Source organism: Heptranchias perlo, chromosome 36 (assembly GCF_035084215.1).
Source record: "Heptranchias perlo isolate sHepPer1 chromosome 36, sHepPer1.hap1, whole genome shotgun sequence".
NCBI classification, from domain to species: Eukaryota; Metazoa; Chordata; class Chondrichthyes; order Hexanchiformes; family Hexanchidae; genus Heptranchias; species Heptranchias perlo.
In genome coordinates this window covers 5,612,212-5,638,200 of record NC_090360.1, presented here as the reverse complement: position 1 = coordinate 5,638,200, position 25,989 = coordinate 5,612,212, and the positions used below count along the sequence as shown (strand labels likewise).

The window sequence follows — 25,989 nt, the reverse complement described above, 5'->3', positions numbered from 1 at the left end:
TCAGTCCCGTTCAATCTTCACCGACCTACACTGGCTCCCGGTCCAGCAACACCTCAAATTTAAAATTCTCATCCTTGTGTTCAAATCCCTCCATGGCCTCATCCCTTTCTATCTCCGTAACTTCCTCCAGCCCTACAACCCTCTGAGAACTCTGCATTCCTCCAATTCTGGCCTCTTGTGCATCCCCAATTTCCTTCGCCCCACCATTGGCGGCCGTGCCTTCAGCTGCCTAGGCCCTAAGCTCTGGAATTTCCTCCGTAAACGTCTCCGCCTCTCTACCTCTCTCTCCTCCTTCTTGAAGATGCTCCTTAAAACTCTACTCTGACCAAGCTTTTGGTCACCTGTCCTGATGTCTCCTCCTTTGGTACGGTGTCAAATTTTGTGCAATAACACTTCTGTGAAACGCCTTGGGATGTTTTTACTAGGTTAAAGGTGCAATATAAATGCAAGCTGTTGTTGTTGTGACTTGCACCATCCAATCAGGCTTCCACCCCCACCCACAGTGCTCGTCAAAGTCACCAACAATAATCTAAGTGATTGAACCCCCATTAACCGTACTGCACATGTAAATAGCTGGTGTTCCCAGAATGTATGTTTAAACATCCCAAACGATGGAATATTAAAAAAAAACTATATGAAAAGATCATCTCTTCTGTAATTCCAGACAGTAAAGGCTATTCAATAGAATCTTACAGCACAGATCGAGGCCATTTGGCCCATCGTGCCTGCAATGGCTCTTTGAAAGAGCTATCCAATTACTTCCACTCCCTTGCTTTTTCCCCATAGACCTGCAAGGTTTTCCTTTTCAAGTGCATATGCAATTCCCTTTGGAAAGTTACTACTGAATCTGCTTTCAGGTAGTGCAATCCAGATCATAACAACTTTGCTGCATAAAAATAATTTCTCCTCATCTCCCCTCTGGTTCTTTAGCCAATTATCTTAAATCTGTGTTCTCTTGTTACTGACACTCCTGCCAGTGGAAACAGAAGCTAAAAACTGCAAATATTGGAAATCTGAAACAAATACAGAAAATGCTAGAAACATACAGCACGTCAATCAGCAGTACAGTCCTTCATTGGCGCTTAAAAAATGAAAGATTATCCAGCATTTTAATAGAATTGGAATAAAGGGGAGGGTGGAGACAGAGAGGGAGTATGTGGGGAATGATCCGACAAAAGATAAACAGGAGATTGTTAGATGACTCAGGCGATCTTTATAATAGACCAAAAGCAAAATACTGCGGATGCTGGAAATCTGAAATAAAAACAGAAAGGGCTGGAGAAGCTCAGCAAGTCAGGCAGCATCTGTGGAGAAAGAAACAAGAGTTAACGTTTCAGGTCGAAGACCTTTCATCAGAACATAACAGACAATGGAAAAGAAGCATTATACACCTTAAAGAAATGATGTTTACAATTGTAAACAATTTTACAACACCAAGTTATAGTCCAACAATTTTTTGTTATAGTCCAACAATATTTCAAATAAAATTGTTGGACTATAACTTGGTGTTGTAAAATTGTTTACAAACCTTAAAGAAAGAGTGTGTGAGTAGCCAAAGTATTGGGAGGCAAATCTAAGAAAGATCTTGCTGTTCTGATTTTGGATTTATCCACTAACGAGGCAATAACAACTTTTTTCTAAACACACAAGATACAAGGCAAAATGGATCACGTTTTTAAACCCTAATGAGGGACCCTTGGAAAGCTTGGAGAAGCAGATGGGGGACGTGGCAACATCAATGGAACGTCTCGCTTGTAGCAGGGTAAATGCCTGACGTCACGGTCCCGCCCCTGCTACACGCTGATTGGACCATCTGTTTCAGTTACGTAATACAATTGGCTCAAGCCTACCATTGTTCTCGTTCGCTGCCTCTTCTGATTGGCGAGCGGCGATGTCAATCAGAATCCCGTTCCCGTTTCAAACTGGAGGCGCTCCGAGCGCGGCGATTGGTCCACCCGCCTTTCCTTTGGCCCCCCTCCGCCGATCCCGCCCCCTCCTTGGTTTCGATTGGCCCCAGCGCATAGCGACAGGAGGAGACCCGATTTACCATTGGTCAGACGCGCCTGTCAGTCAGGCGGCTCCTTAACCCCGCCCCCCTCTGCCGAACCCTCGAGCCGCTCGTGTTTGTTCTTCAGCTTCTCAAGATGGCGGACGCGGCTCAATTCACGGAAAACGGCAGCGCGGGGGCGGCCACCGACGGCTTCGACGCCGCTTATTACAGCTTCGGGGCGCAGGGAGACAACGAGGCCCCCTTCGGGGACTCGCAGGAGTCGAAAGCCGAGCCGGCGACGGGCGCGAGCGGCGAGGCCTCGGGGCGGGTGGGAGACGGGAGCCTGGAGCAGCAGCAGCAGCAGCAGCAGAAGGACGTGGAAGGCTCGAAGATTAACGCCAGCAAGAACGAGGAGGACGAGGGGTGAGTGCGGGAGCCGGGGTCCGGTTCAGGAAGGAGAGCGAGCGAGCCGAGCCGAGGGTTGGGACCCCACCCCGGCGCCTCAGATTGGGACCCGAGGCCTCATGAAAGAAATCGAGCGCTGAGGCCTGCAGCAGGGGCTGGGCCTGGAGTCGAGTTGACCCCAGCGTGACCCCTTTGTAGAGCTCAGGTCCCCAGCAGCGGGCCCTGCTCCTGCAGTGGCTCCTCGGATTAGCTTTGCCCGGGAATCCGCATTACCGTCCAGGTTCAAACGCTTCAATTGTCCCCCTCCAAATCGAGCCTGGACCGAGGTATAAAAGCTCGCCCTGAATATAACATGCGCGCTCAGCTGGGTTTTACTTCCTATTGCAGCAGCGCACATGTTATAGGCGACCGAAGATGGGCATTAATAGTCTTCCAGATGTTCTGCCCTTCCTGTAAGTGTTTGTTGTTTCCTTTTACACTCTTAAGGTGTCACAATGTCGTGTATCCTCTGATTCATTGTGAGCAATGTGTGGGATATTAGTATACACACGGGAAATCAGCAGTTAAAAATAGAGAAACCCAAACGGCCTGCCAGCATCGTCAGAGCTGAAACTATTTTATCGCAATTCTTTTCAAAAGCTGGCAGACAGATTGTATATTTTTCTGTTCATAATCAATGTGGGTTTGTTATAGAATCTTGCAGCACAGAGGAGGTCATTGAGACCGTGGTGCCTTTGCTGACTTTTTGAAAGAGCTATACAATTAGTCCCACTCCCCCATCTCTTTCCCCAGAACCCTGCAAATTTTTCCTTTTCGAATATATATCCAATTCTCCTGAAAATTACCATTGAATCTGCCTCCACCCTTTCAGGCAGTGTATTCCAGATCATGACCACTTGCTGCGTTAATAAAAAAATCTCTCCCCTCTGGTTCTTTTGCCAATTATCTTAAATCTGTGTCCTTTGGTTACTGACCCTCCTGCCAATGGAAACACTTTTTTTTCAAAACCCCTCATAATTTTGGACACCTATTAAATCTCCCCTTAACCTTTTCTGCTGAGGAGAACAATCCAGCTTCACTAGTCTCTCCATGTAACTGAAGTCCCTCATCCCTGGTACCATTCTACTAAATCTCCTGTTATATGAAGTTGGTGTCATCTTGGGTGAATTCTCCTTTGCAGGTTAGACTGTAAATGTAGGACTGACCTGATGCTCTGTTACCTTGCAGAAGTACAGACTGCGTTGGTCTGAGAGGCAAGCGATGTGATTAATTTGCAGCTGGGCCCTGAGCTGGGCTCTAAAGCTTCTGAAAAAGCAGTTTCCTTCACTTTAAATAATGAGACATTGAAATGGTTTGCACTTTTAAAAAAAAAACATAGCCTCTTAAGAAAATTATCAGATTTTGTGGGTTTTATCTGTGTGGAACCATGTTGGGTGATGGTTATGTTAAGAACAGATGTAATCTCTGCAACTTTGAGTGGCTTCAGTTTGTTGCAAAGATTACCATTTTATCGAGAGCCATATTTTTCAAATTTTTGCAGGCTTACTGCAGTGCATTGTATTTGTTTGAGTTTGTTTATTTACCATGGACAGCATAGTTTTGACTAACTTAAAACTGTTAACTTCTGTGCAGCAAATGCTGAGGTTCACAGTTCTAGACATTTGAGTTAGCTGAAGTTCTGTTATACTAACTTGCATTGTAGAACTGGTGTAGAAAAATGCTGACTAATCCTTTTCAGATATTGGGTGTAGGTGTGTTGTGTAGGACATAGTGTACCTTTCTGAAGCCATGTTGCAAAAATTGTTGTGGACTCTTTGGGCATGTGTGGAAAAAGCCTTTAATTGAGTTTGGATAATGTCCTAAACTGCACATATGGCTTGTGTGGTTTATTGTCTTGACCTCATTGATTAGATTCCATCCTTACTCCTGACTGGTTTATGATTGGGGGGGGCGGTGGGTGGGTGTGTGTGTGTCCCTTTTTTGTTTTTAAAAAAAATACTATGCTAGTGGATGTTTAGACAAAGAACTGACATTGCATCAAGGCAAATTTTGATATCACTATGGGCTAGCGTGATTAATTGGATGCTAGAATGGGAAAATAATTTCCATGTTTAGAACTTCTGAGTTATTGAAACTAATTAACCCTTGTATAAACTGGTGGGTTCCAGGAAGGTTATGTCCTGGGTTGATTTTTGTTTGTTCAGCTCATGCACTTTGAAAGTACTCATTACAGCAATTATGCTACCCAGACATCAGAATTAGATTTATCATTGCAGCGACCCTAAACTAAAACACCTAAAGAACAATTTTGCATAAATATGAATACATTTTAGTTCTGCCTGTGCTCGCCCTGTTATTTTTTCCTTCTGCAGTTTTATTTTAACTTTAGTTTTATTCGCTACCTCTTCTAACCTTTTCTGACTCGTAAGGAGTTGTCCTGTTATGCCACATCACAAGAATCTATAAGAACATAGCCATTTGGCTCATTAAACCAGTTTCCAGCAGCCGTGTACGAACTCAATCCTAAAATGGACTCTATTCTGCTTACTTAATCTAAGGGAAGATTTTTGTACAAATGCTCCTTGATTCCCTGAAGAATATTCATTCCACGAATTCATTATTCAACCCTGGCCTGCTGCCTTGCACAGAAAACACTTCCTCCTGACCCCTAGCCCACAGGAAAACATTCTATTCTGTGGAATATTTGATTGATTGTTTCAGACTATGTCTGCCTGTCTACATAAACTCCAATCCCATTCCAATCATCCAGCTCTTTTTTGAAAGAATAAATGACACTGCATCAGCTGCTTTAGTTGGGAGTCCGATCCACATAATTTAGGGACAGATTTACATCTTATTGGCCCTTGTTTAATTTTGAACTTTTGTCGCCTGGTTCTACCTTCAGTGCTAATCAGAGTTTCCATCTATAATGCCCATCCTCTCAGCATTTTAAAGACCTGGTTTATGTCTCCACTTAGTCTTGTCTTCAGTGAAATCGGTTCAGATATGCAAGTCTCTCCATATGACATCAATTAGGGTGCTCAAACTGGGGCCACATGCAACCTCTGGCAGTCTGGCCTGTGGACCCCAGATGCCTCAGTTCTGTTTGTGCTTTAAAAAAGGGCTGTTGGCTGTTGCCTCATTGGTGAAGAAATCCTAAATCAGAACGCCTGATCTGTTAGTGACAGGAACTTGAGATATGTGCAGAATAATGGAAACGTGGATTGAAATTTTATTGGTGGCCCCAAGGGTATGCATCTATGCAGCCTACTGTCAAAAGTTGGACACCCCTGACTTAAGAGCTCCAAGTTCTGGTATAATCCCTGGTGTTTTCTGAGCTATCCAGTGGATCAGTGAAGGCTCTTTTAAAGGTGGTGTTCTAGAAAAACTGCAGTTTTTCTGGTGATCTGTACAAGGTCAGCAATACTTGTTTCGCATTGTATTCCAATGTACTAAAATATACCCGGTCATTTGATCTACCACTGAATTTCCAGACAACTTGAAAGAATCGCGATAAATTGCTTTTCTTCTTCCACCTTTGCTAATGGGTATCCCATTATTGGGTATGTGTTTAATGCTTCCTGTTCGAATATGCATTATTTAACACACAATGTAATAAAATTCACCTGCCAATTATTAATCCATCTGCTTAATTGCTCCTGATCTCTCAATGCTGTCTACCTGATTTTATTTTGCACTAGACCTATGCCAGTACCCATGGGCAAAGGTAGGTGTGTTGGAGACTGCAGTTGAACTTGTTGATCTGTGGTCTTGTGTTCCTCTGTACTAATGAGCATAGGTTAAGTCTTGCTTTCACCTTTTTTTCTATTCACATTATCTGCATTGGCCTTTTTCTTCAGAGTAAGGATTGCCCTTACAGACAGCTATCTGCTTCAAAATTGTGCTCAAGATTTGATCTCTCTTTATGGATGAGGAATTGTGTTTGAACAAATTCACTGGTAATCTCTGCTCTTTGTCTCAGGTTCCTGCTTGTCAAAGAGAGTAGAACATTGAGAGGATACAGATGATACCACAAAAATAGATTGACTTTAGTTCATGCGGAAGGTTTCTTGCCTTTTGGAAAAATTCCCATAGTCGTCATCTTTTACTCTGGGAGTTTGGGAGTGGAAGGAGTATTCTGTGATACTGGTATTAATTTGATTGGGTGTATAGCGGTGTCATGGTTATGATACTAGACTAGCAACCTCAAGATCGAGCTCAAATCCCACCCTGGCAAATTGTAATGTTGAATTCAGTCAATCTAGTAATTTGTGGGCTGGAAAATAACTCAATTTGTTGGGAAAGCCCCAGGGGAGGAAACCTGCCATCCCATATGGTCTCACTGACGTGTGACTAGTCCACGTTACGTGTGTTCTGAAATAGCCTAACAAGCCACCCAGTTGTACACGGGGCAGCTGGGAATGGACATTAAGTGCAGCCTTATCAGAGGCAATCTGAGTACAAATAATATTTACAGAACTGTGGTCACAAGCAGTTTGCAGCTATTGTAAAAGCTAAAATGATATATGCACGCTTTGGTTAGACCCTTGCTCTCCATAAGCGCTGGCTCTGTACAGCCAGATTTGTCTGAAGATAACTTTGTCTGCCTAGTTTTAATACTTGCCACTAATCTTCAGATTTTGCCCATTAGTCAAAGGCGTGGATACACTGCAGGCACGAAGTTTAATGCCTTCCACCCAGTGCACAATCCGGGCTGACTCCGAGCAGATCTTGTAAACTCTAGGGTCCTGCATTAGATTTGGCTACCCTCATCTTAACTCCTGGGCATGCAAAAGACAGGCTTCTTTCAGCACATTGAAGTCTACTTACCAAGCTGTGAGTTGACTTTCTGCCAAAAAAATGAAATGATTGCAGGTAGAAATGGAGGGATCTGGTCCACACTAGCCTGTTGCTGCGCATCCTGAAGATGGGAAGTCAGTTGAGATCCTCTCTGACTGTAACTGTGCTGCACTATCCCTCTCCGATATCTGTGCAGTCATTACCCTAGTCAACCACATTGTCGCCTCTCCTCTGTTGTCCAGCTCAATGGGACTGCTCTTGCTTGGTTCCAATCGTAGCTAGAGCATTTGCAACATTGGCTCCTCTTCCCACCCCAGCAATGTTACTTATCTTTGGCCCTCTCCCCTGGCACAGCGAGTTAGACATTGGCTTTTCGTCTCCGCTCGCTGGGTTCAAATCCAGCTCAAACTGATGGATAGAAGTCTTTTCTGTCTGCTGGCTGTAAAGACCCTATACGAAATATGTTTGGTCAGTTTCATTTCAGTTCTTGGTAGGCATGGGCACACAGCACACAACTACCCCTAATTGGCAATCTCACCCTGAGATATCACCGGATGGTTAGCATAATGAAACAGAAATTGTGTGAGACGAACCAAATTGAAGCCAAGTAATGTTAAAACTGCTTGTGGGGAGGAGCGCACAGCTGGCAGTAGCACGACTGCAAACTCAATTGGAGTCTGCAGTATAAATGCTGTAGCAGTGGTGTATTTGTGAATGATCTAATTGTTTATAATTGTATGAAGGATCCAAATCACTTTTTTAAAAAATAGTTCTCATTACCATAAACAAGGTATAAATTTGTTCTTGTCTAGTAACCACCTTAAATGTAAGTTGATAATTTGACCACCCTATATTTATGGTACTTGGGACTGAAAGCAACAACTTACAACGTAACAAAAGTGCCATGGCAATTCACAGCTGAAGGTGGGGAGAGGTATAACAAGGTTGAAGGGGTTTAGGGAGGACGTTCTCAGGGTGGGGGAAAGATTGCTGAAACTCTGCCACCGGTGATAGACTGGGGGAGGGAGGAGAGGACACACAGTCGTCCAGTGTTGGAAGAGTGGATGGTGTGGACAGCGCCTCAGGGCTGGAGAAGGTTACAAAGATAGGAAGTGGTAAGACCACGGAGGAAGTTGAGGGTGGGTTTTGAAGTTGATATGCTGCAGGGCATAGAGCCAGTGGAGGTTGACAAGGACAGGGGTGATGGGTGAGCAGGTTTTTGTGTGGGATAGGGCTCTCTGGAAAAGTTGGAATTTAATGTAGGCTGGAGTTTGGAAGGGCAGTAGGGAAGATCCCTACTCTGCTCTTTTCTAATCCCTGAGCCAAATGATTGTTCTCGTTTGATGTACTGACACTGTTACAGTATTTATGTAACAGTACTGGGCTGTACCTCAAGCTCCCATAAACTAAACAGCAATGTACATTTCTCTGTGAAGGAAAATATCACCTCACGACAAGACATTGTGGCCTCAAGGGCAAAGTGCTGCCAGAGCCACTTGTTTGGTTGTCGTTTTTGTTCTGGATGTGGGTGGGCTGAATTGTCAGCATGTCTAGTGCAAGCCAGTAATGCAGTGTTTGCAATGCTAGACTGGGTAGGTGGATCTTTCAACGCACCAATACGTGGAAGTTTGCAACCGGCACTATACGGTTGGAAACGTGTATGCTCAGTTCTGGTAACTGGATTCTGAAAATTTATATGATACTAGAGCTTGCTTTTTCAGGGACCTGTCCAGGCTAAGTAAATGTTGCCTTGGAAAACTTCATGAACCCCTGCAGTCCTTTATATAACAGCCAACCCACTGGTTAATGGCCTGGTTTTCTTTCAGGTCCACTAATGCCCTTCTTGAGCATTAGTTTCCCTGGTGCAGCTCACTGAGTGCAGGCTTGCCAACTTGGGTTTTGCAATTAAGTTAGCTGATAGACAGCAAGTTTTTCAAGATTTTGAGTCTCGTTCTGAACCAGTTTAATGTTGGACCCATTTGAACTTCAAGATTGAGTTTAAGATTATTACATTATTGGCACTATTTTGTAAAGATAGAATTAGCAAACTTCATGCTTTTGGTAGTAGGCCCAGCAGCTCTTGTTTGACACGCCAAACCCGCAGTTAAAAGATATCTTTCTGATTTAAAAATTGATTTTAATTTGTTTCAATAATTTGCACTGAGGTTTTTTCAGCCACTGTGAAAATGTTCTGTGCCTTGTTGGCACTGAGCTTTAGTCATGTAGATAAACTATGTATACTAGCCAATACAAGGCATTTGTTAGTAGCAGGATTGGAACCTGAGGTAAACCCATCACTGAGTATAGATTAATGAACTGGGTATTGAGAACGTATATCCGTTTACAATTTGGCTGGTCCAGAAGGACCAGACCACGTGAAAGACTATTTGGGCGGTAGCAACCACATGGATAATGCTGGGAGGATTTTGCAAATTCTATCCACAGCACGTACCCAGAATGTGCATGCCTTCACGTGCATTATCTTGAATTGGCAGCATAGTATAATGACTTTGCAGTATTTCATGTGCACCTAGGTTCTCAGAATTTCATCTCCAGATCTATGCACCACTTTGGTATGTTCTATTTTTGTGAGATTGAATGAATAAGGAACAGTGTTAAGTTACCAACTGTAAGTATTGTCCGCATTCTGTGAATGTGGTTCAACTTCACGTACAAAGTTTCCACCATACCAGCTCCTCAATTCTCTATCTTTTCAGACCTGCTTGGAGCAGTTTTCACTTGTATGCATGACCTGGTCAGTATCTGGGTGTCTGAAGATGCAATTCCTAAGACCTTAGACTATGGGGAAAGCACCTGATGCAAAGGTCTTGAAGGATCAGTGTCCCTGGTTTTATTCCCTGCAGAATGAATAGCCATGTGGAGTTTGAAAGAGAAAGCCCGTACTTGAATTGTAGGTAATGTAATATTAACGAGACCCAGAACAGAGGGAGTACAAAGTGGGTGTTCACCTCATCTAGCCAAGGGTTGAGATTGCACTGAAGTGGCAGTGGAGGAAGGGACCAGCATCGGCAGTGCTGTTCCACCACCAGACCTAAGTTACTATATTTGTACTGCCGCTGTTTTTAAAACTGATTTGCACTTCCTTTTTTATATTATCACTGTGCAGGAAGATGTTTGTTGGTGGACTCAGCTGGGAAACAAGCAAGAAAGATTTAAGGGACTACTTTTCTAAATATGGAGACATTGTAGACTGCGTAATCAAAATGGATCCTGTGACTGGGCGTTCGCGAGGATTTGGGTTTATCCTCTTCAAGGATCCTGAAAGTGTAGACAAGGTAGGATTTGGTATTCACTGCCAATTTTTAACCTGACTCTATCCAGGTTAAATGAGGAATCCTAACTACTTCTTGAAATGACTCAAATGTGACACTGCATAAGGTTGAATAGCAGGGCTTTTGGTTTCCAATTTATTTTCTCCCCCCTCTTTCAGGTCTACTGATGCCAACACCATTCTTTACCCAAGATGGTGGACAGACTAGTTGCTCCTGGGCTTCTACCAAAGCCACTTGAGCTGCATGATTGTAACACACACTGCTCGTTCATCAGATTTCCCTTCTTCCTGTAGGGTGGTGTTTCACTGCAAATCATCCAGGAAATAAAGAATAAAATTGCATTTATATAGTGCATTATGATGTCTCAGGACATCCAAAGTGCTTTGTGTATATTTACTTTGAAGTGCAGTGATTGTCTTGTAGCAAATGCAGCTGCCATTTCATTCTTGGCAGGGTCCAACAAACAGCAATGAGATGAATGACCAGTAATCTGATTTTGTTGGTTGAGGGAGAAATGTTGGCCACGATACCAGGAGAACTCCCTTCTCTTTGGCTAGCGCCAGATCTTCAGTGTCTATCCATGCAGGCGGTTTGAGAATGTCTCATCTGAAGAATGGCACCTCTAACAATGCAGCACTTCCTTGATGCTGCACTGGAGTGTCGTCCTCGGTTATGTGCTCAAGTCCCTGAGTGGAGCGTGAACCCACAACCATTTGACTCCCAAGATGAGAGTGCTACCTGTTGAGCGAAGCACAATTCCTAGGAGACTGACCAGCTGAGAGGGATCTCAAGGGCACTTATTTCCATGTGCTGTATTTGTCCACCACCTAGGGGATTCCTCAGATCCCACAAGGTGCTTCTCTTTGGACTCCTGTTGTCTCAATTTGTTCAAAGTGACTGCAGGTACAGCATTCTTGCTGCTTTTCATGGAGCAACAGGTTCTCTTGTGTTCACTGAAGATCCCCTCATTTCCCAGAGTCCTGCAAAAAATAGTAGGTAGACATTGCACTCGTGCATTTTTACCAGAGAGGGAAATCCTGTCTGGGAAATTTAATGGATTTACACCACCGAGCTGCTCTCGCTGCCACATTAGGTAGAGTGACAGTTGACAATCCTCATGGTCAGCATGAGTTGTTCTGGCAATTGAATGATACGGTTCTGAAGTCCATAGTTAGCTCTTAAATTTTTTTTAAAAGACTGTCCTCCATAATTGAGTTTCTCCATGGGAGTATAGATGTTGGGAAATAGTTACCTATTTCCTTGTTTTTCTGCCTGTCTTTCCAGTACACGTGATTGTTTTAAAGAGCGCGTGTGCCCTAAGGTAGTGACATAGAAGGAAATCTGTACGGTTAAGCTTGAGATTTTTTAGAAGTTGCGTAGGGACATTAGCCCCAGGGCGTGTGAGGGTGAAAAAGAAGTACTACCCGTTTGGTGGTACCATAAACTCTACGGCTTTAGGGAGAGGTAGTACTGACTGAACTATTTGGATTAGGGACCAGATCTCTCTCTCCTTAGTTTTTAAAGATTAAATTCTGCATGGGGAGGAAATAGCTGCTAGGTGTCCCTTCATGAATCACGAGGCTTGGATTGAAGCTTTGTGCAATTGTGGTTATGACTTTGCATACTACCAATCTGTGGTACAATATACTGATGCTATAACTGGCATTGACCAACACGTGGACATTTTTAATAGTTTCGATTTTACTGCCATGTATCTGTCTTGAAAATTTCAATTGACCTAACATCCACGGCTTGTTGGAGAGAGTTCCAGATGTCCACTACCCTTTGTGTGAAAAAATGTTTGCTGATTTCATTCCTAACCATCTTAGCACTAATTTTAAGATTATGCCCCTTGTTCTGGATTCCCCCACCAGAGAAAATAGTTTCCCAGTATCTACCATTTTGAATCCCTTTATTATTTTAAACACATCGATTAGATTACCTCTCATCCTTCTAAACTCTAGTTCAAACCAGGTTTATGCAGTCTGCCCTTACAATTTATCCCCTTTCAAGTCCAATAAAATTCTGGGTAATCTGCGCTGTACCCCCTCAAAGGCCAATATATCTTGAGGCGTTTTATCAGCCATAAGAGATAGGAACAGGAGTAGGCCATACGGCTCCTCGAGCCTGCTCCACTATTCAATAAGATCATGGCTAATCTTCGACCTCAACTCCAATTTCCCATCTGATTCCCTTAGTGTCCAAAAATCTATTGATCTCAGTCTTGAATATACTCAATGACTGAGCATCCACAGCCCCTGGGGTAGAGAGTTCCAAAGATTCACGACCCTTTTGAGTGAAGAAATTCCTCCTCGTCTCAGTCCTAAATGTCTGACCCCTCGTCCTGAGACAATGTCCCCATGTTCTAGACTCTCCAGCCAGGGGAAACATTCTCTCAGCATCTACTCTGTCAAGCCCTCATAGGATTGCCTTTGTTATATTTCACTGGGTTGTTTTTGAAATGCAACTGCTATGTGGCCAAACTCACTAGCCAACCTGTGCATTGAGATAGTGGCCAGTTGATCTGTGTTTGGTGTTAGTTGAGGGGGAAATGGAATTTTACGTTTAGCTGAACGGCAAGTTCAAAGAAGGCAATGCCTCATAACTGTAGTGTTGGCCTAGAATGTGTTCAGGTCCTGAATTGGGGCTTGAACTTGACCTTTTGACTTGAGAGGCGTTGAGTGCTACCACTACGCCTCAAGTGGAATGGTTGGGTGTGGGTTTATGCTCACAGCTCCCTGATCTCAATTTTGCTGTACAAGGAGGGGCTAAATGGGCTTGGTGCTTCCTTGGAGAGAAAACTGAAGGTGAGTATGAGTGCCAAAATCACATGGCCACAAAGTGGCAAAGGCCTGGGGACAGGATGACTTAACCAGAGTGTAGTGTGGGAGACCAAAGAAGGAAAGATAAGAATATGAATTTAAAACAATTGCAGAAAGCTGGAAATGCTAGCCGAGAGCTATAAATTTTAATTGTTCTTAAAAGACTTGGGATTGTGCGTGACTTACTTCCCTAAGTTTCAAAGCAGTGCAGAAGTGACTAGTGGCAAAAACCTATAGGAACTACCACGATACAGTACTGCCTTGTAATCCCAGTAATATAAGCAAATTCATTTATAGTTTCCTTCCTTTACACCGCCATTTAGTCAGGAAGACAAAGCATTTGGGCCACAGCATTATAGGATTCTTCATTCCTACTGTCAAGATTTTGACTTGCAGAATATCTGCAATGGTCCAAACAGATGTGATCTTTATTTTCTGTTTGTATGTGACTGTGGGGTTTTAAAGTTTAATAACCAGAGCCCAGCAATTCTCTCTTCCTCTGACATTGGCAACTTCATGCTGGTTTTGTAGTTGCCAGAAGACCTGGCAACTCGCCATGAAGGCTGTCCTCGTGTTTAATTGGAACTCCAGCTATTTTGTTCTCTTCCATCACCCTCCCCTCCCCTCCATGTACTGCTGATCAAGCTCCTTTCCTTGGGGAAGTGATGTAAAACATGAGGAATAAATTAGTTGAATAAGATGGAAGGACATCGTATTCTGAAGCACTAGAATACAATGCCAAGTAATCACTTGTATTCTACCTGAGAATGTAATACTTTGTGTATTGTAACAAACAGTCGCACACATCATGTAGTGTCCAGATTACCAGCACAAGCCATCCACCACATCCTCATTTCTCCCCCTATTCCCCCCCCCCCCCCCCCCCACCACTGAAAAAACAGTATAAACGGTGAATTCAGAACATTATATTGCAGAACTGCTTCTACAATATAAGTCCGTATTAGTGCTGTAATAATTGTTAGTTTGGGTCTTTTCCCAACACTCTTGTGATCAAAGCAAAAAGATGGTATTCATAAGTTGACAGAGGTTCCTGTGCATTTAAACATACTGTGTTTGAGATAACATGCAGCTACCCTTTTTTTTTGGCATTTATATAGTGCCTTTCACGACCTGAGAAGGTCCCAGAGCACTTTTGAAGTGCAGTCACTATTGTAACGTAGGAGATGCGGCAGCCAATTTGCAAACAGTAAGGTCCCACAAACCGTAATGAGATAATCAAATCTGTTTTTGGTGATGTTGGTTGAGGGATAAATATTGGCTAGGACACCGGGGTTAACTCCCCTACCCTTCAAATAGTGTCATGGGGTCTTTTATGTCCACCTGAGATGGCAGACGGGGCCTCGGTTTAATGTTTCATCTGAAAGACAGCACAGCATTCAGTACTGCACTAAAGTGTTAACCCAGATTTTTTTTTATTGTGATATTGGCCATTGGTGAACATATGGGATGCCTACACACCTTTCAAATGGTTAGAAACACCACACCATTCGACCAAACTAAAATATTTTTATTACTTCTCAGGAAATGAATGATGCTGGCAAGGTAGCATTTATTGCCCATCCCTAATGACCCTAGGTATGTGGGGTTGCGTGCCAATGCCTTGTACTGCTACTGCCCTTGTGATGGTGCTCCCACAAGGTTTTCAGGCAGGGAATTCCAAAGGATTTTGACACATGGCTGAAGGGATGGCAACATGTGTCTATCAGGTTGCTTTGTATTTGGATGTGGTGGAGTTTGTGGGGCTGGGAGGTGGTGTTGAAGTATGTTGGAGAATTGGATGTACTGCATCCTGCAGATGGTACATACTGCAGTCACAGTGTCTAGTAGCAGGGAAGGCGATCAAGCAAACTGCTCTATCCTGGATGGTGTCAAACCTCTTGCACCCTTCCAGACAACCAGTGCATATTCCATCACACTCCTGACCTGGGCCTTGTAGATGGTGGAGAGGCTTTTGGGAGTCAGGTGGTGAGTCCCCCATCGCAGAGTTGCCAGCCTCTGCCCTGCTCTTGTAGCTCTGGAATTGATATGGCTGGTCCAGTTAATCTTCTGTTCATTGGCACCATCAACAGCTTGGGGTAACCATTGAAGCTCGGGTTGGGCCTTATTGGAAATGGTCATTGCCTAACATGTTTGTGGTGTGAATGTTGCTCGTTACCCAAACCTGGATGTCCTGAGGCAGGCTGGTCTTAGACTGTTCAATTATTGGAGAAGTTGTAACTGGAGCTGAACAATCTTCAGCAAACAGCCCCACTCCTGCCTTTTATAAAGGAAGGAAGGTCATTGTTGAAGCAGCTGAAGATGATTGGGTGAAGGACAAATCGGTAATACGCGGAAGCAGCAAGTTACTTAAATTGCAACGCTTAAAACAAAGATGGGATCCATCCTCAAAAGATTAAAACGCATTTTTAGGAAGTTTGATATTTTATAGATCTTCAGAATGTGACGTGTGTGGATGATGCAAATGATCAAGCTGTAGTTTAAATGAATCTGGAGCAGAATGACTGGCACTAATTTATTGCAGTGTGAAGTCTTTCATGCTACAGCTGACCTTGAAGATCAGATCGCTGCCTGAATTCAACAGGGCCTCTACCATGTAAGATGAGGTGATAATGCTGGGACATCACTGTTTTCCCATCAAACACCTTAGTTCGTTCATCAGAGGAATTGAATTTGCTTGTTCTTGTTAGGTGATCCTCACACTAATCAGACAGACTACCCTAACCACGTAACTGACTGGGTTTTCTGGGTAACTATACAGATCTAAAAAAAATCTTTCAGTTTAGGTGCTTATTGAATGTGCTGATGGTCAGTCATGTGTATTGGCCATCCTCCCTCAGAAACTATATGCTAACCTTAGAGATACCACTGGCAGAGGCCAACTTTTACAGTACGTTACCCTGTTTACCCAGTTGCTTAAAAAAAATAACGTCCACCCTATCTTGTCACAGCCATGTCCTGTACTTTGAAGCTTTGGGTTGTCTAAATATTCAGAACCAGAGAGGGTAAACCTGGCTGTGAAAAACCAAGCTTGGTTAAACTTGAATTGGGGCTGAAGCTTTGAGTAGTACCAAAACTTAATTTACTTTATAGCAGTCCTATTTATAACATTGAATTCCTTTAACAAAAAATTGATAGTAATTCGAAGCGTGTTTTTAATTTGTTTGAAACAGTTCAATATTAAGGATGCTAGACTGTTGCATGCTGGGCTTTAACTGTTGTAAGAGGATGCAAGTACACATGATGTACATTTAATTAGTGACCGAGTATGAGTTAACATTGCAGTTCTTCAATAATATGAAGAGGAATATAGTGTTATCAATAGTTAGATGTCTTCAACAAGGTTGCTGTCAGGGCAGTGATGTGTTTGTGGGTGAGATGGTGGCGAGATAGGGCTGATGCTTCCTAGCTTTTTTTTTTCTATAGTACTTTGTACTTTTAAAAAAAAACCTACTAATCTGCCCAAGGCTGTTAGAATTAAAAGTACTTCACTCATAGGTTAGTATTTTAATTTTCACTAGTTCAAATAAAATATTAGCTTGCTATCTGAAGTATATGATCCATTCAACTAAAACAGTGTAAATAAGTCTTTTGTTTAACATTCAGGTATTGAATAAAGAACACAAACTTGATGGGAGAGTTATTGATCCCAAGAAAGCTCAGGCTATGAAGGGCAAGGAGCAAATCAAGAAGATCTTTGTTGGTGGTTTGGACCCTGACTGTCCTGAAGAAAAAGTGAGAGAATATTTTGGAACTTTTGGAGAGGTGAGAACATGGCTTAATCGAAGATTAGTGGGATACATAATATATATGTGTATATGTATGTAGATCGATTTTGAGTAGTAAATTTATTCAACATTCAAAAATGGGTCTCCTAGTCTGGAAACTTGAATTAATAGGGGTACCTGAAGATTTTCAATGTATTTGGTTTTTTAATATAGTTTCTTTTCCCGAGTTTCACGGCATCCACCATTCCCCAACTGATCACTGCCCGCACTCTTCCCAGGGCTCTGTTGCTACCGAGTTTTTTACTGGGAGCTGCGTGGATTAACTTAACTTTTAAAATGTCTAATATGCCCATATTTGTCCATGCTGAAGCTACTTTTGAATGCTGAGTTTGGTTGGAGGCCCTCAAGTGTTTTCAGTGCTGTCATGAGCACAGGTTAGATTCTTTTCCACCGGAAATTAAATCAGAGGGCATGTTGTTTGGAGTCACATTTCCTGATAGTTGGTTCAGGAGTGCAGTTGGGTACAGTTTGAATGGGTCGTGGTCTTTCTAAGGGGGTTAGAGTTTTTGGAGCTACTTTGCCAATGGAAGTTCTGCAACTCCAAAATGGGATTATGTTAAAAGGGGCAGCAAAGTCTTTTCCCAAAGAATTTAGAAAAATTAGTGCCCACCTTTATTTGAGCAAAGTAATTAGTTTGTTTTACTTTACAGATCGAATCTATTGAACTCCCTATGGACACCAAGACCAACAAGAGAAGAGGGTTCTGCTTCATCACATTCAAGGAGGATAATCCAGTGAAGACAATTATGGAGAAGAAGTTCCACGATGTTGGAACAAGCAAGGTGTGGCACTTTTGGCAATTGTGTAACAGATGCTTGTAGTGCTTATACCCTGTACTGCCTTGTCAGACATCTCATAGATTCCTCAAGTTAGGAATAAGTGAAATCCAACTATTGTCTAGAACTTTGAATGGGATCATATAATGTATTTTCATATTTCTGCAGTTTCTAGAAAATGTTCATTAATTTCATTGTGTGTTTCTTCCCAAAGGTTGAAATCAAATTGGCCCAGCCTAAGGAAGTATACCAGCAGCAGCAGTGGGGAGGCCGAGGTGGATTCACTGGAAGAGGAAGAGGTAGAGGAGGTATAATGTGTGAAGCATTGCGATCTTCACAAAGGGAAACTTTTTAAATTCCTATTTCATGCTACCCGCTACATCTCTAAGTGGCCATCACTTAGAGCTCCTATTATTTAGGTACAATCCTTGAATTATAGCATTTATAAGATGCGATTTATAGAATTCATAACCACAGCTATCAACAGTCCTTGAATTAAAGTAGTTATAACATGAGGTTTGTATAAATAACCGCAGCTACACCCATTCAACTTTGTCAGAATACCTATTGAGCAATGTAAAGAAATCGGTGAATCCCTGGAGATGACTGGAAGTGAATAACCAGAAGGGGTAAAACAAAGCAACAAGATCAAAGCTTGAGAAGTTTTTATAAAAGTCATCTGAACACAAGACTACAATCTTGAAATTGCTCCCACATGTTTGTTTTATAATGCTGTATGTACATGAAGTTTGTGTAACATTTTTGTGCTCAATAAGGTGAGCAATGTTAAGTGGCCCAAAGTGGACCACTTGCCCATTTGGGACACCTCATATCACTATTAAGCACTCCTAGCTGGTGTAGTAAAAGTTACGTAAGATGCCTTGTTCTTATCTCTAGCCTCATTCTTCAGGCCCCATCTCTCTGTCTCAACTGTGTCAATCTAATATTTTCCACGTTATAGCGGCCTAGTTTGCCCATTAGTCTCTGGCTTGACAGATGAAATGGAGCACAAATTGCCCTCAGTTTTGATTCTTGCTCTCTGCTGAACCTACTGATCTCGGCTGGGGCAGTGGGCATGGCTGCCGTCCTGCTCCTAAGTCAGAATGCCTGCTCGTACTCTGTCCCATGAACTACAGCCACTTGGGCAAAGAGGGCTGCTGATGGGGGTGCTTAGAGAAAGAAAGTGCTTGCATTTAAATAGCACTTTATCATGTCTTCAGGCAGTCCCAAATTCTCTCGCCTGCAATTAACGGGAAGTGTGGTCACTCATTCAGGCAAGGGTTTTCTTCACAAGATGATCCCACACACAACTATTGGATGAATGGAACAGTTCATCTGTTTTTGGGGGTGATTGAGAGGAATGTTGGCCAGGACATGGGAAAACTCCCTGCTCATCAATAATGTTATAGGATCTTTCACCCTGAACAGGTAGACAAGGTTTTCATCTGAAAGATGAGACCTCTGACAATGTAGCACTACCACAGTACTGCACTGGAATTTCAGCTTAGACTATTTACTGAAGTTCTGGAGTATGGCTCACATCCTCGGTCTTCTGACTGAGATGAGAATACTGCTGACTCAGCCAAGCTGGTGCTTTCTTTCCTCCCCCCTCTGCTCTTTGCCTTGGTAGTTCTTCCCTAGTCATCCATCTAACCCACACCTATAGTTGAGAGTATGAGGTGGAAGGAATGTGTCCTGCGCTACATGAAAATTTGTACCGGTCTCCCTGCAGGTCCATGGAGATCTACTTTGACCTGGTTTCTTCCATTTTGTTTTTCATATTAAAGGAAAAATTTAACTTGTCAGAAGCTATAGCTATTAACCAATTTTGCTATCTGGATTCAATTGCTAACTTTTTTTTCATTTGCCCTTTCTAGGACAAAACCAGACCTGGAGCCAAAGCTACAACAGTAACTATTGGAACCCAAGTTATGGAAATTATAACTATGGCTATAACCAGAGTTATGGTGGATATAGTGGTTATGACTACCCAGCATACAACTATGGCTATTATGGTTATGGACAGGGATATGGTGATTATAACAGTAAGTTTCATAGACCAGGAGTCACTTCTCATTGGTTTACTTGAAAAATCCAGTAAGTAGTTCCTTGGTCTGTCAATCTGCTGAGTTGCTGCTCTCAGCTAATCTGTAGTGGAGAGGTATCTGTCAACAAGGGAGAGGCGAATTGGAGAGCGACTTATTTAGTCTCTCTGGCAAGTGGTTTGAGTGACATTGGCAGACTTCAGCCTCTGATGGTGGGTCACATACCTACCCACAGTAAGTACATGGCTCAGAGAAACCTGAAAAGGGAAGATGGTGGAAATGCCTCCTAAAAAGAATGTAGTTTCACCCAAAACTTTGTTGCCTGGACCTCCTGATGGCTCACCTGGTTGTCAGTAACTGAACCATATACACTAGGAAGGCTGTTGGATTGCCAGACTGTGGTGTTAGTTCATCTCCGGTTGGACAGTGGTAGGTATAAAAGAAAGACTTGCATTTCTATAGCACCTTTCACGATCTCAGGACGTCCCAAAGCGCTTTACAGCCAATGAAGTACTTTTTGAAGTGTAGTCGTTGTAATGCAAGAAACACGGCAGCCAATTTGTGCACAGCAAGGTCCCACAAACAGCAATGAGATAAATGACCAGATCATCTGTTTGAGATGTTGATTGAGGGATAAATATTGGCCAGGACACCGGGGAGAACACCCCTACACTTCTTCGAATAGTGCCATGGGATCTTTTACCTGAGCAAGCAGAATGGGCCTCGGTTTAACATCTCATCTGAAAGACGGCATCTCCGACAGTGCAGCGCTCCCTCGGTACTGCACTGGACTGTCAGCCTGGATTATGTGCTCAAGTCCCTGGAGTGGGACTTGAACCCACAACCTTCTGACTCGGGCGAGAGTGCTACCCACTGAGCCACAGCTGACACCTACTGGAATTGGTCTCAACGCCGCTGTGTCAGGGAGGGGATATTGCCAGGGTTTCCACTCCTGCTTTGATATCCAGCAGCCCCTTCTGGACAAGTGCCTGTAGACATCGGATGAGAACAGGATCGGGCTTGGCTGCAATGCCACGTGCATTCAAATAGCCTAATGAGACTCAGCTCACGCGTGAAGAATGATCACTTGGCCGCGGTAGCGGAGGTACACTGGTTCCCGTGGAACCCATAACCAGCAAGGAGTTGATGCCTTCGGGAGACCGGAGAAAGAAATTGTCCTCCCTTCAACTATGAGTTTGATCTTCCCATGCGTTCTTAACTTTTGTTCCTAGTATCTAACTTGCCCCAGAAAGTTTATAGTATTCCAAAAATCAACTCACCCTACCTTGTGAAAGAGCCCTTTCACGCAACAAAATAGTTTAAACGCTTGCCCGAATTTCCCAGACTGATCTCTACTTAATAATCCTCTTCCTCAACCCCCCTCCCAACCTTTAAGAAAAGGGAGCCTGATCTTTCAAGATAGCAGGTCTTAACAGGACTGCACCAAATGTGTACCACAGTGGAATCCAGTTAGTGATCTGATCACTCACCCAAAGTTGGTCGCTGAGCAGGGCTGAAATAAGGCACCCCTGTTAAAGTTTAATTTTAGGCATCTGTTTAACTTTCAGGGGTGTTTATTTAAATGCAGTGGATCATGGGAAGGTGTTTTGTATCGTGTCCTGGCAGAGCAGTGCAGCAGAGATTCACACAGCTGGTCAACAGCTGCAGTGCTGCTCAAACTGCCAGCATTGCGTTCAACATAACAGACCATAGAGAACGTTGGTTGGAAGAATATCTAAAAGCTAAATTCAAATGTAATGGACATGCCTGCTGTCAGCACTGTTCAAAGTGGCATTGAGCACTGCTGTAAACGGGCAAACAATCTGCATTTGAACTAAACTTTTAGGCATATTTTTAACATTTAAAACACAGGATTCTTCCTCCCCCGCATAAGCCGATCAGCACAGCTGATGGAATGTATGCAGGCTTAATCTAAATAGGGGTTTGGCAAGCAGGATTTGATCCATAAATCTGTGTGATCTCAAGGAGCAGGTTCCTCTATTTAGTCTAAAGGTTAATGGAATAATGAACTGGAAGTTGGTCTGTATTTTCAAAAATTATCTTACTGCCCCAGATAAAGTTGCGACTTCATGCATCTTAACCAGAAGGATTACAAAGACCGGATTTGCAATTATAACATTTCACATCCTCAGGATGTCCCAAAGCACTTCACAGCCTTCTAATTACTTTTTGAAATGTAGGCACACATGACAGCCAATTTGCACACAGCAAGGTCGTACATATGCGATAAATGGCCATTCTATTTTTGGTGCTGGTTGAGGGATGAACGTTGCCCAGAGCTCCCTGCTCCTCTGAATAGTGCCATGGGATCTTCTATATCCATCAGAGTAGGCAGACCAGACCTCACCTCCGTTTAGCATCTCAGTTGAAAGTTGGCACCTCTGACACGGCAGAAATCTGTGTAAGCATCAACCTAGACTTTGTGTTCAAGTCCGAGATGGGGCTTAGAACCCACTGCCTCCTGACTGAAGAGGTGAGAGTGCTACCAGCTGAGCCAAACTGACACTTCTGACAAAGGGTCAAATGTGTTGGATGAACAGAAGTTTAGTTCAAAAGGTAGTCAACAGCTTGAGAGTTGACAAATCCTTTTCTTCAACTAATTTTACTTTCAGGTCAACCAGGCAGCTATGGTAAAGCTCCTAGGAGAGGAGGAGGAGGAAGTGGCCAAACTCAGTATAGGCCTTATTAGATGACTTGGCTGTTCCGAAGCTCTCCATGAACAAGGTAAAGCCTATGTTTCACAGGTATTTGAGGAAAATGTGCACATTTGTAATTAAAAAGCTAGATCAATGTTTTTTGGTTTCAAAATGGTTAATAAAATTGCCCCTGCATTAGCTCTTTTGCAGATACCTAAAATTTTATTTTTTTAAAAATAACCCCTGACCAAGTTTATCTGAATCCTTCACCGTCCCACTGACCTGTAGGTGCATCATTGGATCTGTTTTGGATACTATTTTTAAGCTATTGGTGGAGGGTAGCTTCTAAAGTGTTTTTTTTTACTAAATTTAATTAGTTCTGTAGTCTTTAAAAGCATGTTTTATATGTGCTACCTTGATGCCATGCAAAATGATCTCCTCGATCAGTTGGGTGGGATGACTAGGAAGGTCTTTATTGTAGGTTTTCATACGTTATGGCAACAATTTCTTTTTGTCGTGCAGTAAGGTTTGCTAAAACCTAAATCTAACTTTTTGTATTAATGTTGAATTGTGATATGCACTTTTTTTTTGCATATGACAGAATCCTGTTAAACTGCTATCTGAATCTCCTAATTTCACTGACCATTCTGACGGAAAAAGTGAAGTTTCTAAATTCACTTGGGCAATGGAGGAATGTTTCGAACGGACCCCAGCCAAGTAGAAGAGTTGATCCCTAATCTAATAAGACAGCTAATAAATCTGAGAAGCCATTGCATATTGTGAAATCTGCACTGTCTAAAATTTTAGATGGCAGAAGAATTGCATGGTTATACAGACTGTTTAAAGCCTGTTTTTTTTTATCCCTTCAAGATTAATTTCAATTTATGCAAGATAAAATGGACACATTTCAGTTGTGAAATGTTGGACTTGTAGTATTAAAATAATTGCATTGTACTAAACATTGGTTAAATAGGTCTGCCCTTGACTGCATTTCCCAAGGAGTAAGTTTCATTATTTGAGGGTGGGGGGGAAAGAGAGAGAAGAGGACTCGTACCGTAGTTCATTCCATTCAGCTTATGACTTATGGCCACTCCTGGTAACCTAAGATAACTTAATACCCTGATGCGTGTTGAATTGTTCGCTGTCCGTGGAGCATAATTCCCCTTGATTAAGACCATTTTGTAGGTATAAATGATACTTGTGTGCAAAATAAAAGCTAAATTGTGGACTTCTGTAATGGGTAATGATTACCAAATTGCAAAATTAATGAAAAGCCACCCAGTGCTTTCGCGGAACTGAATTGGTATGTGTGAACTTGACTATTTTCCTCTGGATTGAACTAGCTCTTTAATCTCTGTGCTTAGTAATCTAAATTCATAAATCAATTATATCTTTATGCTGCAAATATACTGCATTATTGTAAGTATTAAATATGGGTATAACATTTTTACTCTTACTCCCATTTAACTCTTTCTTTTGAATTTTACATAAATATTTACAGCAGTAAATTGTGTAAGGATAACCTAGTCCTGTTTGAACACTTAATGAGTAAAAGATCTCAGGTAATGTACCATAATGGGTTTTAAGAACATCAGAGCAACAGCCTGATAAGAATTCTACCAGTCTAATTCTGACTTGTACCGTTATGTTTGTACCTGCCAGTGGGAGCTTCATTGCAGGCCATGTCACCATGACCACACGATTCGCACAAGCCTGCACATTGTGGACAGAATTCGAGATGCCCTGTGGTATGGTCTCTTCCAACCTTCTGTCTCACCATAAAGATTAAAGACAGTTTAAAAAAACTCTAATTATACACTTTCATTCACGCAGACATTGTTTTTCCTTTTTTTAAATAAAATTATGTAGTCATATTTTCTTTACAGGCTCAAGTTAAGTGGTAATATAGCCATGACCTCCTGTTTCTTCAATGGATAAAGCCGTTCTTACAAGTTGTGCTTTCTTTTAATAGTGTGTAATTTGATAATGTACTACCAATTGCTAAATAATGCTTGCTTTTTTTCTTTCTATAGCTCAGTAGTGATGCGTGACTCATGTCTGTAATGTTAATGGACTTGTATATTCTTACAGCATCTGCAGTGTGTGAAATATAGTTTATGTATTGTAAATTCAGTTGGCTTAAGAACTGAAGGCTGGGCCCAAGAGCATGGAGGACTTGAAGATGCTACCAATCAAACAAAAACATAGTTTTGCTCTTCAAACTAATTTTTTCTGCTAATCAATATTGACAAAAGAGTAAACATGTCTCGGCCAGCCCAGTACTTCACACGGTTAGTGTGTGCTGCCCTAAAAACTGAGGTAAAAGCTTAACCTTGCTGTTGTCCCTTCTGTTTTCCAGGTGGCAGTGACTATTATAACAAGAGGGACTAGACATCTTTGAAATCCTTTAAGAAGTGAAGAAACCTGTCACAGATTTTATTTTGCATTATGGGCAGTATTGGATCTGGTGGACTTTTTACGTTTCCTTTGTAATTTTTCCTTTTTAAATGCAAGTAATACTTGATGACTGTGACATTTTTTTGTAAAGGGGACAAAGTTCTTGTGTGAAGTTTTTAAACTAATATAATGTACCACCATTTAGTTTTACTGCTGGTGAGCACATCGTGGATCAGTGTGGCAGATGTAAGGGGAAAATGTGTTTTTGTTGTATGAGCTCTGTGAAATATTTCCATTTGTAACTCCTCCTGCGTGATTAAATAAAAACGTTTGTACATGTTCTTTGCTTCTCTTCCATTTTAACACTCCATCTACCTTCATTCCCCCTCTCCTATCAAAAGAAAAATTCAAACTTCTCTGCCACTGTATTGGAAAGTATGCTCTCATTTAATAGGGTTTTTCACAGCTAAGTAGCATATTTATGGTGTGATGAGCTTACTGCAATAACTTATCTGGAACTCAATTTTCACAATTTTTTTTATCTGCAGCCTTACTTTAATTGAAGTTTTGAGTACTGATGTTTTGGGTTTTCACTATTAGGATGTCAGTCTGTGCACTTGTTCTCGCTGCAGTGAGGTCTGATTTCTGGTTTGTTAGAAACAGAATGGAGATGAGGCTTTTCCTGAAAAATAATAAATTAGGCAAGTTTGTTGCCTTTATAGATTCAATTAGTATACTGCCTAGAACTGGGAAGAGACTGGGAACCGTTGCATCCTGAATTCTTACCACGCTTTAGTCGAGGTAGTAAGTTCATGATGGAGAACTCGCATGTCCATAGTACCTTATCACTGCTTCAGGACGTCTCAAAGCAACTTAACAAGCAGAATGTGGCTGCCATGATTAGTGTGAAACTGCTGCTTCTACAAATAATGGGTAAACTAGGTACAGAAGAGATGGGCTGCATCTAAACAGGACAGGACCAAAGAAACTAGATATTT

General features: G+C 42.2%; 1 protein-coding gene across 4 annotated transcripts; it reads left to right on the top strand.

The window, feature by feature from the left end:
• The first annotated feature begins 2,089 nt into the window (after window positions 1-2,089).
• Window positions 2,090-25,332, top strand: LOC137304025 (heterogeneous nuclear ribonucleoprotein D-like). 4 transcript variants are annotated; one of them, XR_010958507.1, is made up of 9 exons: window positions 2,092-2,413; window positions 10,323-10,491; window positions 16,935-17,093; window positions 17,767-17,898; window positions 18,107-18,200; window positions 19,770-19,937; window positions 22,571-22,682; window positions 24,257-24,342; window positions 24,954-25,332. XR_010958507.1 is itself a non-coding variant. In XM_067972428.1 (8 exons), the coding sequence occupies exons 1-7, from the start codon at window positions 2,145-2,147 to the stop codon at window positions 22,645-22,647; spliced, it is 1,059 nt and encodes a 352-aa protein (XP_067828529.1). In that variant the 5' UTR covers window positions 2,092-2,144; the 3' UTR covers window positions 22,648-22,682; window positions 24,954-25,332. The 4 variants fall into 4 exon arrangements, 3 of the variants coding, with proteins under 3 accessions (XP_067828530.1, XP_067828529.1, XP_067828528.1); XM_067972428.1 differs by lacking the exon at window positions 24,257-24,342 and having other exon boundaries at window positions 18,107-18,191; XM_067972427.1 differs by lacking the exon at window positions 24,257-24,342 and having other exon boundaries at window positions 2,093-2,413.
• The last annotated feature ends 657 nt before the right edge of the window (window positions 25,333-25,989 follow it).

Coding starts and splice junctions, on each gene's coding strand:
- LOC137304025 (XM_067972427.1), top strand. CDS start 2,145: ATGGCGGACGCGGCTCAATTCACGGAAAACGGCAGCGCGGGGGCGGCC. Junction 2,414..10,322: donor AAGAACGAGGAGGACGAGGG/GTGAGTGCGGGA, acceptor ATCACTGTGCAG/GAAGATGTTTGTTGGTGGAC. Junction 19,938..22,570: donor GGGATATGGTGATTATAACA/GTAAGTTTCATA, acceptor TTTTACTTTCAG/GTCAACCAGGCAGCTATGGT.